The 18,038-nt window shown below is 39.8% G+C and overlaps 1 protein-coding gene across 5 annotated transcripts in view; it reads right to left on the bottom strand.

The window, feature by feature from the left end:
- GLI3 (GLI family zinc finger 3) overlaps positions 1 to 18,038 on the bottom strand; it is a 338,369-nt gene that overhangs the window by 10,263 nt on the left and 310,068 nt on the right. For all 5 annotated transcript variants that reach the window (XM_077269180.1, XM_077269181.1, XM_077269182.1 and 2 more), the window contains 3 exons: positions 7,743 to 7,892; positions 6,161 to 6,325; positions 1,580 to 1,870 (listed from right to left, as the gene is read on the bottom strand). In XM_077269180.1, the coding sequence (XP_077125295.1) occupies positions 1,580 to 1,870; positions 6,161 to 6,325; positions 7,743 to 7,892 (606 nt within the window). The remainder of the gene's footprint in view (positions 1 to 1,579; positions 1,871 to 6,160; positions 6,326 to 7,742; positions 7,893 to 18,038) is intronic.

Below are 18,038 nucleotides of genomic sequence, written 5' to 3'. Positions count from 1 at the left end.
CTTTGTCTTCCCCATGTTGACCATGTATGAGTGCTGTTCACAAGTTTGGGGAGGGTCTTAAATAGTCAGAAAAGGCTGGAAAAAGAGATAATTAATCCAAACATGTGAAGCTCATTGTTCTTTTTGCCTGAACTACTTCTTAATACTTTAGGGGAACCAAACAGAATTCTGGTGGGTTGAGGGGTTGAATAATAAATGACCCTCTGAAAAAACTTTTCCCAATTTAAAAAAAAAATAAACAAAGAAATAACATTCTTTTTTGCTGCAGTGCATTTCACACTTCCAGGCTGATCTACAGTCCAAATGTCACAATGCCAAGTTAATTCCAAATGTGGAAACCTGCTAAATCTGCAGGGGGTTGAATACTACTTGTAGGCACTGTAAACCTCAGTGTACAAACAAGAGAAATTAACATGCTGAGGATTTCAAACCCGCACGGCAGGTAAGTTTCCACAACGTAAATAAGACGCACATTGTACATGAGATTTCTATAAATCCCATCCACTTTGCTGGAACTGTAAGATGCAGCATTTTTGATGAATGGAAAACACACAGCATCAAAAATGAGATAACAGACCATTGTGGGAACTTTGCCTGAAGCTTTGTATCTGTTGCCAACTGATTACATGTTTTATATTAATATTGTTCTAATTGCCTTTTAGGGCTTCTTCACACTTTGCATTTTTGCCGTCTTTTTTCCTTGCGTTTTTCAAGAAAGAAAAAACCCACTGCACTTTACAATACAAAGTACAGTAATAGCAAAGTGAATGAGATTTCTGAAATTTCATGCATCTGCTGCTTATTTTCTCCTTGTGAATTTGAACCATCAAAGCATTATTTTTTTTATCGCTAAAGCATGTGAATTTTTTCAGCATCATTTCAGTATTTTTCACCAATTTAAATGAATGGGGAAAAAAACACAAGTAAAAATGCACGTGTTTTACGCAGGGTTTTTCCTGCCAATACTCTAGTTTTTGGTGCAGAAAAACCTGTTGCAAATATTTAAAGAGTTTCTTTGTGATTTTATAAATGCAAGTTTGGTCATGGCAAGTCAGCCTCATAAATTACATTGTGAAATCATGTCTCAAGCTTAGATACTGTACAGAATGTGAGAAGGCACAGCTCATGTCTTATCACTTGCACGAAGCTAAGCACATCCTACAAAATCATTTCCTGAAAAAGATGAAGCATTATTACATGTGCATTTACAGACAAATTCTGGGCAAGATTATACCTACTGCATGGGCGTAAAATAACACTAGGTAATTCTTAGTGCCCCCCTCAGGCCCTGCATTAGGAAATGCTTAAAATCAGAAGAGTGAAGGACCCCAAGATGACATGTGACACCCCGACGTGTGTCAAACCTCAGCAGAAGTGGTTGTATTATATTATTTAGAGCGGTGTGAAAAGACTATAATATGAAAGTTACGGGTTCATGGCTGAGAACATATGTCCCTAATGTTAGATAAAGATTTTTGCCCATTTCTGAAAACTGAATTAAAAATGTAAGTTCCTCAATATGTTCTTTAAACGACATGGAAGGGGCAGAGAAAGACAATGTAAACTGGTGTCTACATACCATTGGCTTTTCAGTCTTTACTGATTTTACGTGGAGGCATTCTTCATGCTTTGAGGTAGTGTTATTGAGGTCCTTGTGCTCGCCATGTGCACCCTGAATGGGGTGACCTGGTGATCGGGACTGTGAATGGCTTCCAGGTTCCCGGGGTGGAGGAGGTCTTGGGTGGATGTCTCCTCGCTGTTTCTTCGTTACGTGTGCCTCAGGACCATGTACTGTTTTTACATGTTTTCTCAGAGAGCTGGGATCTGTGTAACGTTTAGTGCAGCCAGGAATCTTGCACACATATGGTTTCTTCATGGAAAAAGAATGGAAAATTATTTTACTGATTGCTCTATAGAATGATGTACGGTAGTCCTGTAAAGTTTGCAGACGCACATTATGGTGCCATTATTTTAATTCAACCCTCAATCTCTAAGTAAATACATGTAATGTATACCTGCAAATTATATCTGTAGAACATACACAACATAGGCAATAGTGTGGTATAACTGATGCATTATGTGTCTGTATCACTAGATGGCGATATGTTCAAGGATGCTAACAGGAACAACTAACTAACAGTACAACACATTCGTTTGCCTTGAGCCTACGTAATCTCAATAGTGGGTCATATAAAGGATTGGTGCACAAAAGACCATAAAAGGAAAATAGATTAAAAATGTATACATTTTATTTAAACAATAACTGATCAATAATTAGTATTGAAAAGTTAAAAAACACACAGACTGAACCAAAAAAAAACAGGACACAAACTGAAACATGGGCAAATAATCACATGGTAGTATTTATGGCGCATAAATATGGAGTTGGGGATGTAAGTACCCTGAACAAAGTAGTATGCAATATACCAATCTATTTAAAAGGCAGGGTAAGATGTATTCCCATTCAAACCTAAACAGCGATCATACTGTGTAATAAAGTGCAAAATGCAATAAGGGATTTATAAGTTGCTGTTGGTCTGAAAATGCCAGATGAATGCTGGCTATATGGCCATAGTTAAGTCAGCAGTAAAGCGCATGTGCAATGGAAAGAAGTAAAGCGGGAAATAGTAGTATTCATTACCAGAGTGTAGATGTGTCCTGCATTCCCCTACGTGCGTTTTGATGCTTGCCTTCCTCCGGGGAGCGTGGCACGCTGACTTAACTGTGGCCATACAGCCAGCATTCATCTGGCTGTATGGCCATCCTTACCCCATGAGGCAAGATCTTGCATGGAGCCCAGAACGAGGAAGATTAACAGTCATCTTGTGTTTCTTTTATTTTCTAATAAGTGTGCCAACAGTTTTTTCCTTCTCACCAAGGTGCTTGCCTATTGTCATGTAGCCCATCCCAACCTTGTGCAGGTCTACAATTTTGTCCTTGGTGTCCTTACACAGTTCTTTGGTCTTGGCCATGGTGAAGAGGTTGGAGTGTGATTGATTGAATGTGATGATAGGTGTCTTTTAGTCTTTTACACAGGTAACAAATTCAAACAGGTGCAATTAATACAGGTAATGAGTGCAGAGTAGGAGGGCGTTAGGTCTGTGAGAGCCACAATTCTTGCTGGTTGGTAGGTGATCAAATACTCATTTCATGCAATAAAATTCAATTTATTTTTTTAAAAATCATACAATGTGATTTTCTGTTTTTTTTATTTTTCGATTCTGTCTCTCACAATTGAAGTGTACCTACAATAAAAATTACAGACCTCTCCATTTTTTGTAGGTGGAAAAACTTTGAATCGGCAGTGTATCAAAAACTTATTTTCCCCATTCTACACTACATTACATGCACATACAGTGCACACGTATTTTACAAATGAAAAACTTAGTGGGATGACTTCATTAATTATATTATCTAGTGTTCCTGTAATTCTGTTCTGACTACTTTCATAAAAAACTATATGTATTCTACACTTCTAGAAGAACTCCAACAAAAGGTTCTCACAATAATCAGGGCTCACCATTACATAACTCTGTTTCTTACAATAAATTTGCATGCCAACAGATCATTCTTGATCTTTGATCCTTCAATTGAAATAAATTCAAAATCCAAAACAAGCAGCTTTCATTTATAAATCCTAATTAAATGTGCACCTTTCATCATATGACATACTGGCCATATAAGGGAATACTGGATGCAGAGTAAAACTTTGTTTTTATTTTTCTCCTCCTTCTTGCAGAGGTTTTAACTTGAAAAGTTTAGTGTATAATTTATGTTATTGTTCAACTGGGTGTTACCAGAGATTTGGCTTTGGGGCATATACTTTTTCCACTGCATGAGGTTGCATCTTCCTCTGCAGCTACTGTATAAGGAATTAACACAAAGCTGAGTTACATATGATTACAAACACTTCCAGATCTCATCTCATGGCAGTTAGTGTGGGGTAGGATTAGATCTGTAAGGGTTTCTAATGAAACATAACTCAAATCTGTTGTATCTCTACACTGTAGCTGCATAGATCATGAGGAGGGCATGATCTTTTCTTCTCTGCATGACGCTGCCTGCTTATGATTGGTCAACTTCATGCAGGGAAAGAAATACATGCCACTGTATTGATCTTTTACTCTCAATTCACAGGTATAATCTGTGTCTGTATAATTTTATCATAACTGAGATAGATGACAATTGGTGCTTTTAAAATTCTATATAGCATAGAGGGGAAGGAGACGGAGGCTGACACCGATCTTCTGCTGGAAATTGTATTGAAATGACAGTAAAAATTCTCAACAAAACTTTATGAGCACTAACTGTCATACCTTATCTAAGTAATGAAAAAATCTATACTTAATGAAGATAGATTTCACCAGTGAGTTGAGAATTTTGAGAATGAATAATCAGCTTAGAATCTTATTATAAAGTTTCTTATTTTCACATGTACTATCCATTTATGAAAAAAATTAAAGAGTGGTTATTCTTTGATGAGTTTTTCACCGAGCATGCAAAAATTGCACATGAGAATGATAACACATTACTGACAGTAGGATGCAGTTTGTTATTTCAATCTTCCAAATGCTCCTTCTTGTCATTAATTACAGTAGGAAGTACAGCTCTGAGGCACAAGTAGCAGACTAGCAGAGGAAGACCATTCTTGAGCACATATTAGTGTTGCTATGATTTCTACTTCATGGACAAAAACTTCTTACAGTAAGTTTAAAACTGTTTGATAAGTAAGAAAATATAAACATCTAACAATATGAAGAATTATATTTATTTAAACTTTCAATATTGTACAGTATAGTAATGAGAACTTAAAATTCCAGAATCCAAGAAGAACTGGGGAGTTGACCCTAATATGGCACATTCATAGCAATGTTTGAAGGTAAGAAATTACCGTACACAATTCAAAGATTATCCTGGTGAATTTGCCATTAGCACTTGCATATATTCAATGGTAGTCCACAATATAAAGGTGGAGGCTCATGGAATAAATTCACTGATTGTGTTGTGTGTTTAAAACATAGTCAAGATATAGTATGATGCATCAAGGTACATTTACTGGCAAACAATCTTTTAAAAGAATGCTTCAATTCTCAGCCTGTACAAACACGCAGGTGATCAACTTACGAACAAGCAAAAACAGTGTTTTATCTGCTGATTGCAACTTTAACGCCAACCATTAGGGTACCGTCTCACAGTGGCACTTTTCTCGCTATGACGGTACGATCCATGACGTTCCAACGATATCCATACGATATCGCTGTGTCTGACACGCAGCAGCGATCAGGGACCCTGCTGAGAATCGTACGTTGTAGCAGATCGTTTGGAACTTTATTTCGTCGCTGGATCTCCCGCTGTCATCGCTGGATCGGTGTGTGTGACACCGATCCAGCGATGCGTTCGCTTGTAACCAGGGTAAACATCGTGTTACTAAGCGCAGGGCCGCGCTTAGTAACCCGATGTTTACCCTGGTTACCATCGTAAATGTAAAAAAAAACAAACCGTACATACTCACATTCCGGTGTCCGTCAGGTCCCTAGCCGTCTGCTTCCCGCACTGACTGACTGCCGGCCGGAAAGTAAAAGCACAGCACAGCGGTGACGTCACCGCTGTGCTCTGCTTTCACTTTACGGCCGGCACTCAGTCAGTGCGGGAAGCAGACGGCTAGGGACCTGACGGACACCGGAATGTGAGTATGTACGGTTTGTTTTTTTTTACTTTTACACTGGTAACCAGGGTAAACATCGGGTTACTAAGCACAGCCCTGCGCTTAGTAACCCGATGTTTACCCTGGTTACCCGGGGACTTCGGCATCGTTGGTCGCTGGAGAGCTGTCTGTGTGACAGCTCCCCAGCGACCACACAACGACTTACCAACGATCACGGCCAGGTCGTATCGCTGGTCGTGATCGTTGGTAAATCGTTTGTGTAACGGTACCCTTAAGTTATTTTGTCAGCAACACATCACCCCATGTAAACAGGGGATGAACGGACAACAAGAACACTGTATGTCAACAGATCATTCCATTAACAATCATCTGAGATTGTTAACGAGACCATAAACAAGTGCTGACCGACTTGTATATTAGTCGATTGGTATTTGCTTATGTGCAGAAATCTGCCCATCTAAATGGGCTGTAAATGTTTTGGCTGTTGGCACTTACCTCATTAGAATGAGTGCGGTTTTGGTGCTTCGCTCTGTCCGATGCATTGGAGAAAGCCTTGTTGCAGCCTTCATGCTCACAGACATATGGTTTCTCTCCAGTGTGAGATCGCAAGTGCGTTTTCAAGTTTTCTAATCTGGAGTAAGCCTTTGAACACCCTTCAAACTACAAGACAAGAAAGTTTATCATCGTTTTGTAAGTACTGTAAATATTTCATAAGAGGTTTTCCATTTGAATATATATTTACCAAAATATTACTAACCAGTTCCAGAACACCCACAGATTTTAAATATCTGGATTCTATAACGCCATTGCAAAGTAAGCTGCTTACACGTGGTCGAGCAACTGCAGATTCCAGACTTCCCATAGAGAAAGCAGAGATGATAAGACTTACGAGATGGTTCGGTACCATCTCAGCCATCCTGATCACTGTATATACAACACTAAACAAGCGATGTGTACACAGTATAGGAAGCGCTGTCAGTAGTTACCCATCCAGGTCTCGACATCATGTAATCGATGGGTATAGGGAGAGAGCAGAGCTGTTAGATTCTAGGTGACCTAGTAAGCTCTACTATGCAGATAGAGGGCTGAATTTCCTCTGCAACTGGGGCTAATATATCTGCCTCAGTTACAGGTGAAATCAGCAATAAAAATAATGCCCACCAGAAAAAAAATTGAAAATGTGCCTTTTAGGGAAGGAGTAAAATGTCCATGTCCTGAATTGGTTAAAGGTGGCTGTACTATCTTGTCAATTTCTTCTCTAAATGAGGCCTCATTGTTGATTAGCATTTATCAAACTGGTGGGCAGAATCACATGTGCTATTAGATAGCATCAATTTTAATATATAGTAAGTAATGGTCTTTGTTAGTTTACCTTCGGCCCCATTCACAAGTACCGAATGTGTTTCCGATACGTGTGGCATCAGTTTTCACACGTGCCGGAGACAGGTATATACACATATCTATTAAAACCTATGGTGATCTTCACATGGATCGTATGTCTGTGTGAATTACATGGAGACATGTCTGATTTTTCCTGCCGCACAGATGACGAGGGCCAAACAAGTCTATGGGCCTATGTAAAATGCGTACAGCACACTGATGGCATATGTGTGTCATCCGTGTGCTGTACGTGTTAAACATTGAAAATAATAGGAGATGCTTTGAAAGTAATTTTTCTTAAGCCAAACCGGAAAAAAAACGGATGGTACACTGATGGCACAATGATGACCAGTTTTTCTGGTATTGGTATTATATGGACGTGTGAAGGGCAACTTTCAGGAGGCCACTTTTTTTTCTGTGGCTAATTCAGTGGTATCAACAGTATTGCATATTCATATCTCCCAACAAAAAGGTAGATATGTCAATATTACAGAGAACTAGAAAAATAACAGGGTTAAGATCTGTCAAGACTCATTAGCCTCCTTTTTCTTCAATTCAGGATCCATTATTACGGTAATTGGATTTTTTTAAAGATACATTTAATTTGAGACTTTTGGTGAAAAATCATTTAGTGAAAATCTTTCTTATTAGGCAACTTGATAAATGTGTATCAGTGTGAGATATCACTATTACTTACAGTGCATTTGTGGGGCTTCTCCCCTGTGTGTCGCCTCATGTGGACCACCAACATGTACTGAGCCTTGAATGGCTTCTGCTCTCTCGAACAGTCCAACCATCGGCAAACAAATTCTTTTTTTTCTCCATGTATGTGATCATTGTTTATATGCTGTAAATGAGATAAAACAAAATCATGAAAAAAAGAACAATAATAATTACAAAAATCTAACCAAACTATCAAATATTAAAAAGTCGAAAAAAAAGTAAAAATAAAAAAAGTAAAAATGTGTGTGATCTTACACAAAATGTTTGATCAAATTATTATTTAGTACAAGCTGTATTCTTAATTTCAGACTAATTTTTTACAGAAGTATTTATGAACTCTGTTCATTCCATGGAAGAGCTTTTGGGGACTGTGTAGTCACAGTGACTTTTTATAAAACCCTTTTCACAGTGCCGTAATAAAATATCATTATTGACTGCCATCCATACTGTATAATGGTCGCTCTCCATTCACCATTGTGGTTCCTGCATTTCATCTCGCACCTTCCTACAAGACACAGTAAACCTCTAAACTAGTATAACTGTGTCAAAAACCGTTTAGGTCAGGGTTGTCAGGCAGCGTTATGTTTAGAAAGCCACAGGGACTAATCTTTGTAACAATTCCAGCTGTACTGATTCCGGTGAAATGACAGCAGGCGCTGTACAGACAAAGACACATAAACCTTGTTTCCTTGCGAGAGAGGAATGGGTCAAGCAGCAATTAGAGTTGATGACATTTCAGAAAAGCCTAAAGGGACTATTGCAAAGTCCGAAGCTTTCAGCAGACGCAACCTCGGCACAGGTTAAGAAGGCACTTCACATACTAAACCAAGCTGGGCACATTTACTGCCGGTAAACACTCACTGAATGAGTAGATTTGCCCAAGGAAATCCTTTTGTTTTATCAATTAGGACTTTTCTCGACTGAAAGGAACTTTGAGCTCTCTATTATCTGTAGAAATCATGTAGATGGGAGTCGGAACCTTGATAAAGAACAGTTTTATTTTCAGGTTCGAAATGCATGCATAGGATTTATTCTCAGGATGTCCTGTTTTTAAACTTGTGTGTTTTTCGGACATTATCTTTTTAATTGATTAATAAAGTTTTTTTATGTAAATTTAGAGATTGACTGCAGGATAAGATTAACATTTTCTCATATGTGACACAGAGTACCTACAGGTCTATTTATGGACCCGCACCATTTGTGCCATAAGGTCCGTTTATGTATCTCAGCAATGTTTTATGGAGATAATACCTCCATAATAAGGAGTATAAGACCAAAGCAGGCTATGGGTGTAATATTAAAGATTTACAATATACGCCTATTAAAATGCAGCATTAATTTGTCAAACTGTTTTAAAATATTATGCTACAGATCAATTATGAAAAAAAATAAAACCTATAATTGACTATGACACAGTCTTTTTTTCTTAAGCATCAACCTAGCAGAGATACACAAATATTCTGAAAATAATAATAGGGTCTTGGTATGTATATAGTTACAGGAAATCGGTCATCAGGTTTTTGCTACCCCATCTGACAGCAGCAAAATATCGGGGCAGAGACCCTGATTCCAAGAATTAATCACTTACTGGGCTGGGTGCTGCAGTTTTGATAAAGTTACTGTCTTCTTTGCTGAAGATCTAGCAGTTTTATGACTGCTGAGCTCGGTATAACTCATTGGCTGCTTTCTGTGCACACTGTGCATAGGCAGACAACTGCCAATCAGTGTTGAGGGCAAGGTTATACAGAGCTTATAAAAATGGAGGACTACAGGGCAGGAGGTTTACTAGTTCTCGTGTGATAATCTCCAGCTGATAAAAAAAAGATTTTAATGAAAACTACAATGAGCAGCCTAGTAAGTGATACATTGCTGTAATTCGGGTCTCTTCCTTTACATTATGCTGCTCTCAGATTAGGTGGCAAAAAATCTGGTGACAGATTCCCTTTAAAAGCTTAAACTATCGTTAGCAAGACATTTCTGCAAATGTAAGTAGTAGTAATTCCTCCAGATTACCTGTAGGTGGAGCACTGCACCAATATGTTCCATAACAACACAGAGGGTTTCCCCTATTCCCATAACAATATACATACAATATTTTGCCCGGAGTGACTTTACTTTGTACAGACACATTCACATGTTGCAAAAACACTAATTACATGAAATCAAAACCTTGACAGGGATAAGTATAATATTTTAATTTGACTGCTGCCTGGGGTACATATCCTGTAAAATCAAAACTCAAAGAGCTCTTTAAAACAAAGACAGGCACATAATACAACACTTGTAACACAAGTTCAAAATCGGCCCAAGGCTTTCTATGAAATGAAGCATCTGATTTTTTTTTTTTTACCTGGAGTAACATTCACCTGGTTGGTAATTAATGTTTTAATACATTGTCTAGCAGCTAGCTGACTCGGGGCCATGTCAGATGGGCAGATTGACAGCAGAATCGCTGTGCTGCGTGACAGGTCAATGGCGTTTCAGCACATCACTGCATTACAATGGGGTTTTTTCAAATAAACAAAACACGAACTCTCATTACAGATATCGTCTATATGATGAGGGGAGATGTAGCTTTTTCACTGATTAATGACTGGACATAAATGGCCTCACTCCCTCCTCCTCAGCGACTCATCACTATGACTCTAAAAAGTGGGTTTAGGATCCCCCACATAGGACATTATGGCAAAGGTTGCCCTGATGTCACCGCCCCTTTAATACAGTATATATTTTGATACATGAAAGCACATTAAGACTGCAGCTCTGCAGAGCTCACATTCAGCCTATATTACAGGGTGGGACACTCCTCAGATTCAGACTGCATATTGGGGTCTCAAAACGAAGGAGCAAAGTTTGCAGACAGAAACTTAGTGCAACTTTATTAACTACAGCTAACTGTTAAAGGGGTTGTGCAAAAGTAAACTGCATTGTTTTTTAACTATGGAATGTTTAAAAATAATAAACAAAGGCATACGCAACTTGTTCTGCTGGCTCTGGAAACAATTATCTGTCCCGTATGGAAGTCCCAGCTGTTATGTTGGGCTGGTGGTTAGGAGCACTAGAAATGACCAGATGAGCAAACTAGCAATACAGGACGAGCTCTGGGAAGTGGGAGCTCTGTTGAGCCTATCACAACAACTAGAAATAGCCGTGGAGCGTTCCTGACTCGGCCTAGACGCCTCTTCACAGCCTAAGAGCTAACTACCCCTAAAGATAGAAAATACAGCCTACCTTGCCTCAGAGAAATTCCCCAAAAAAATAGGCAGCCCCCACATATATTGACTGTGAGTTAAGATGGAAGTCACAAACACAGGAATGAAATAGGTTTCAGCATAGGAGGCCAGACTTAACTAAACAGACTGAGGATAGAAAAGGTATCTTTGCGGTCAGCATAAAAACTAACAAAAAACCACGCAGAGTGTGCAAAAGAAACCACCGCACCGACTCACGGCGCGGTGGTGCCACTCTGCATCCCAGAGCTTCCAGCTAACAAGATTAAATCATAATAGCAAGCTGGACAAAAACACAGTGGTAACAAATAAACTAGCAGGGACTTATCTTTTGCTGAAGTAGACAGGTCATCTGAAAGATCCAAGAGAACTGAACCAGTACAAGGACATTGACAGCTGGCATCAAGTAACGATCTGAGTGGAGTTAAATAGAGCAGCCAGCCAAGACCTAAACGAGATCACCTGGAGAAGGAATCTCAGAACCAGCAGCTCCACTCACAGCCACCAGAGGGAGTCCATGAACAGAACTCGCCGAAGTACCATTCATAACCACAGGAGGGAGCTCGAGAACAGAATTCACAACACCCAGCACCGCTGCAGTCGGTAACTGGCTGCAGAGGTCAGGTGACTAAAAGAGAACGCCATCGGAGAAAAATCCAATGATGCACTCTCCCTGGCTGAGGCTTAAAGGGGCAGTCCAAATTCAAAGTAATTTTCATCTACAGTATTTAGTGCCATAATCTAAACTATTTTCTAATATACTTGCAGTTATAATTCCCTACCCTTCCCTAACTATACTATCTAACTGCTAATCTATTTTTTTCCACTTCCTTTCTGATGACACTTTGTTTGAGTATACCAGTGCATGATGGGATATTTCAATGAGGCATTATTAGGAGGCAAATGCTGCAGTCACTGCCGCAGCTTCTGCCCCCTCCCCGAAACAATGCATCATTAGTGACGCTCCTTTCAGGGGCTGGGCTAGTCCTGGGCGCTGTGCACTGTGCACAATGACAGCGCACTCTGTTGTCAGCTCAGATCAGCAGTAACGAGCCGGCAACAGACCGGGGTCAGAATACCCAGCATTCAGAGACCAGCACTGCCCCCGGTAAGTAGTTCAGGAACAATTTCGTTCCTCTTCCATTTCCAGAACTTGAACTATTAAACATATTCAACCTAAGTTGGAAAAGCAAATGCTCTTAAAAGAGATAGAGTCTATTAAGAAGCCTAATCATAAACTAGAAATTACTTCAAGCTACACAAGCAATGTGTAGTAGTGCTAATAAAATCACTAGTATCCTCCTAACTCCTGTATGTGTGCCAATTAACCACGAACGAAGGGTACACAACTGACATGAGTAATCACACCCCACCATAGGGTAGAACTGAATAGTACACCCCATCATGCTGCACAATATCGATGGACATGAAATGTGCCAATCATATCATACAGTATAAAGTCCTGTGCACCCAGGACAGTGGTGTATAATAAGGGCAAAGGAGGAGGAATCTGAAAATAACTGGTAAAGACTGGAAAAAAGAGTTATTGGAAGAAGATACAATTGTGCGTATTGTCAGATTTTGCAAGGTCTCCTATCATTCTACCTGTCAACCTTCGGAATCCCTGAGATAAAGTGTAGCTGTGTTACCAGGGTAGTTTATACTCCTGCCCTCATTTCATAATATAGCTTGACTTTCATTTTTATCCAGTGGTTTTGCAGCTGCCCGCACATAACAGTCAATAGGTTAAGCATGCTCCGTTTGTATGTTTAAATACGAGACTGAGAATTCCCAAAAGGGAAGAAAATCCCTGGTTCTTGTACAAAGAAAACATAGTACTTTGCTCCAAAGAGCTTTCTGTGGCAATTTAAATGTACAGAGACAGACACAATATCCTGGAGAAGTCAAATCTACCTTATAACATTCCTGACCCCAAGAAGAAGATATGCCCCCGCAGGGACTTGTTCAGAAGGTATGTATTCACAAAAATACACTTATCCATAATGCAAGGCTCCCCTTCTCGCTCCAGCAAGACATTCAATATTACAATTGTGCAACGTGAACAATGAAAAGACGGTTCCAATGAATTTTACATTGGCCAAGAAACACAGCGCCAACATGCTCTTAAGGCTTGTACAGATCACTGAACTACTAATATTATACAGATTAAACTGACGGAATAAATTATCAAAATGGTCCTATTCGTCAGTCCTGAACTAACCTTATAGAAATGGGCTGTCAAGGAGGAACAGCAAGACAGAAATACATGGCTGTTCCATTCTTCTTATTTTTGTTTTCGTAGTTATATTTATGCAAACAGAAAAATAACAAGCTGTTAAATGTTGTATATTCTTTTATAAGCATTGAATTCTGAAGTAAAGAAAATCAACTTATGAAAATACAGGAAAATTCTCGCTTTAATAACTTGATTATCAAGTAAGTTTAATTGTCAATTATTACTTACTTTTAATTAATTTCATTTTAATTATCAGTTATTATTATTATTACTACTATAAAGCAAGTTTGATAATTATAAAACATTCAGGATTACAGGAAGGTCAGTAGTCTCTAGACAAGAATTAACTTGCAAGGTAGGAAGATTCCCAAAATAAAGCAGCCAAGCTCATTTATGCACGTGGGAAGTATGAATTAGTCTGTCTGCTCTGATCCACAACAGAACTACAGAAGCATAAATTAGTGAAAAATCTTAATGATATTGGAGACATGCGCCAGCATATTAGAGCATGTAGTGAATCACAGCTTGCTTGTTATGCAGCTCCATGCCCATGCCTCTAGGGCGCCCGTCTTGTCCCCTTTCCAGCTGCCAACGCAGCTATCATTGGCAGGTCAGCATCAAAACTGGACCATGGAGCAACTGAAGCCAGTGATCTGTGGATGTGGGCTTGCGGCTTCATAAGTAAATCTTGAAGCTATTGAGAGAGCTTGCTTTGCACGTAGGCCCTAATTCATCAAAACTGTCTTTTTGAAGAGACTGCTGGAGAAAGTTGGCCAGGGCCTCTTACAGAAATTGATCCATCTTTAGGCTGCCAAGCATCAGAGTAAGAAAAATGTTCTCCAGTCAGGGACTTTTGTGTCATTTATGATAATGAACTGGTGGGCCATGCTTTGTCTTACCCACCACTGCTTAGTTCCGCCTACTTTCTAGAAAGTAAAAATATTATAACTATTTAAATAGATGTACACTAGAATTCTGCAGTTACATGAATTTGGGCCTTGGGGAGCATCTGCTGCTAAGTGTCAGGGACCAGAGGGCACTATGGAGACTTTGCAGAGACCATGCCTCTAAAGTTCAGAATTGCACAAGGGGGACCTAAACATTATAAGACAGGTAGTTTAAAGGGAACCTGTGATCAGATTCATGATGCTTGAACCACTGACAGCGTGAACCAGGCACTGGCTGTGTGATTGCAGCCAGGTATGGTCTACTCTGAAACACTGTACCATTTCAGAGTAAACATACATTGAAAAGTTGGCCAGGGACTTTGTGGCTTGGCTTGACTGACAGGCATCTTCCTATGTGTGTACATAGTCACGGGAAGGAGGTAGGAGAGAAGCTGGTCAGAGACCACATCAGACTAGTATTCTCAGACACATAGTCCTCTGCTGGCTTCTCAAAGTATGCTTACTAAGAAATGCTGCAGAATTTCAGACTAAAACATACCTTGCAACAATTACCCAGCTCGACTCTGATTCATACTGCTTGAAGTTCAGAAAGCATGAATATGATTCCCTTTTGTTATGGGCTCACCTGGTGAGGTGGATTTTCTAAGCTATAGGTCTAGGAAAGCAGCACAAACACAAACAGGAAGCAATGGTGCAATGGAGTGGGTCTTGAAGGACAACATGTGGATCAGCAAAAACAAGGACAGCAGGCTATATAGAAAGGCAGAGAAACAAGCAGAGCAGGTACACAGATCAATCAGAACCAGGTATGCAGACTGTATATGAAACTGTTATTTTTCAGCAGGGAAACAGTTACTCAAAGGAATGTAGTCTGGAATCTTTCAGCAGGGGAATTGTTAAACACAGGAGTAAATGCAGTATCAAGATACCAGTACAGTCTAGTATCTTCCAGCTGGGAAATGGTTAATAACAAAGATGTATGCTAACTGGGACTTGTAGCAAGAAAATGGTTTACCGCAGGAAAACAGTAAAGCATAGTCAACCTGGAGATTCCCCTGAAAAGATTCCTTACCTTGATTACAAAAGCCAGGTGTGAATAGGACCAATAACAGTTTTGAGGAGTGGGTTGTGTGGACAAGACCTAGTGAGCTGGACTGACCTGGGAAATAACTCTGCCTGTAGCATGGAAGTCAGGAGTAGCAGAGACAGATGTACACACCTAGAAGTAGCGGAGCTGAATCAAGTCAAGTAGATGAAATTCTATGACAAACTTGAGGCAACTGTGAACAATGTCACTTAATACCTTTAATACCCAAGCACCTGACCTCTGACTGAGCTGGCATTAAAAGCCCAGGATAATGATGTCTGAAGAGTTTGTTAGGAGTGACCTAAGAAACCTGACGTGGACTACTGCAAAAAGGAGGTGGCCAAGGGACAGGGGAGCAAGTGCTGGCACCACAGTTGAGCATTAAGAGGCCTTTATGAGGGAACGCTCTGAAGTACTACTCCCAAGATTATGGTACAGGGTGGCATGATGTATGGTAGTCAGACCCTTCTAGTCTTAAAGGAGCCATTTTTCAAAACAACAATGCCAGGCCACATCTTGCTTGTGCTACTGTGAACAGCCTGTGGACTAAACGTGCTACTATGGTCTAAAGGGTCTCTGAACTTGTCTACATGGCGCACATTTGGATTGTCATTGGTCGACAATTGCAAAGAGACCTGCCAACAGTGGACCCCCTGACGAAGGCTGGTCCGAAACACGCGTCGGGGCGGATGCACAAGTATTGGGAGCTCCTGCATTTATTGGTGGTCAAGTTAATTTACAAGCATATTTACCCTGTATTGCCTGGTACATTTTTCCTAGGCATATATTAACAACTTTATATGTAGCTTTGACACCACATTTATTGGGACACTGGCAGGATTTTTGGAACAATATAGTAATACTATTACACGTCATTTGTGATATGAGGTATAAGATATATTTACATACAACTGTAATTGTTCCTATCTTGTGTGCCCCTTTATCACAGTTTCCACACACATGTGCTTGCCTGCTATTTCCTCTGTCCTGGAAGTGTTTTATTCAATAAATACATTTTGCATTTTTTGAATACCACTTTGGACTATTATAAGCGTTGCTTTCTTGCTTTCCACACGTATCTCATGACGAATGGTCCATTCTAGTCCTTGTAAATATCTGCATGATGGACATGTCATAATGTTTACTTGATTAATATATACATTGATGCTGATCATGCATCTTTCTCTGAGTCGAGTCATTTGTACAACAGTGGATCTTGATGATTTTTGTGTCCAAGTGCATTTAGTGTAAAAGAACATTCCTCAGACAACCATTAATAACCTTGTTACATAGTTACATAGTTATTAAGGTTGAAGGAAGACTTTAAGTCCATCTAGTTCAACCCATAGCCTAACCTAACATGCCCTAACATGTTGATCCAGACGAAGGCAAAAAAACCCCATGTGGCAAATAGTAAGCTCCACATTGGGGAAAAAATTCCTTCCCGACTCCACATACGGCAGTCAGACTAGTTCCCTGGATCAACGCCCTATCAAGGAATCTAGTGTATATACCCTGTAACATTATACTTTTCAAGAAAGGTATCCAGTCCCCTCTTAAATTTAAGTAATGAATCACTCATTACAACATCATACGGCAGAGAGTTCCATAGTCTCACTGCTCTTACAGTAAAGAATCTGCGTCTGTTATTATGCTTAACCCTTCTTTCCTCCAGACGTAGAGGATGCCCCCTTGTCCCTTTCTCAGGTCTATGATTAAAAAGATCATCAGAAAGGTCTTTGTACTGTCCCCTCATATATTTATACATTAAAATAAGATCGCCCCTTAGTCTTCGTTTTTCCAAACTAAACAGCCCCAAGTGTAATAACCTATCTTGGTATTGCAGACCCCCCAGTCCTCTAATAACCTTGGTCGCTCTTCTCTGCACCCGCTCTAGTTCAGCTATGTATTTCTTATACACCGGAGACCAGAACTGTGCACAGTATTCTAAGTGTGGTCAAACTAGTGACTTGTATAGAGGTAAAATTATGACCCCCTAATGAGCATCTATGCCTCTTTTAATGCATCCCATTATTTTATTTGCCTTTGTAGCAGCTGCCTGACACTGGCCACTGAATATGAGTTTGTCATCCACCCATACACCCAGGTCTTTTTCATTGACGGTTTTGCCCAGAGTTTTAGAATTAAGCACATAGTTATACATCCTATTACTTCTACCCAAGTGCATGACCTTACATTTATCCTCATTAAAGCTCATTTGCCATTTATCAGCCCAAGCTTCTAGTTTACATAAATCATCCTATAATATAAAATTGTCCTCCCCTGTATTGATTACCCTGCAGAGTTTAGTGTCATCTGCAAATATTGAAATTCTACTCTGAATGCCCCCTACAAGGTCATTAATAAATATGTTAAAAAGAAGAGGGCCCAATACTGACCCCTGTGGTACCCCACTACTAACCGCGACCCAGTCTGAGTGTGCTCCATTAATAACCACCCTTTGTTTCCTTTCCCTGAGCCAGCTCTCAACCCACTTGCACATATTTTCCCCTATCCCCATTATTCTCATTTTATGTATCAACCTTTTGTGTGGCACCGTATCAAAAGCTTTTGAAAAGTCCATATACACTACATCTACTGGATTCCCTTGGTCCAGTCCGGAACTTACCTCTTCATAGAAGCTGATCAAATTAGTCTGACATGAACGGTCCCTAGTAAACCCATGCTGATACTGGGTCATGAGGTTATTCCTCTTCAGATACTCCAGTATAGCATCCCTTAGAATGCCCTCCAGGATTTTACCCACAGTAGAGGTTAAGCTTACTGGCCTATAATTTCCGAGTTCAGT

Source organism: Ranitomeya variabilis, chromosome 6 (assembly GCF_051348905.1).
Source record: "Ranitomeya variabilis isolate aRanVar5 chromosome 6, aRanVar5.hap1, whole genome shotgun sequence".
Classification (NCBI taxonomy): domain Eukaryota; kingdom Metazoa; phylum Chordata; class Amphibia; order Anura; family Dendrobatidae; genus Ranitomeya; species Ranitomeya variabilis.
This window is presented reverse-complemented; position numbering and strand designations above follow the sequence as displayed.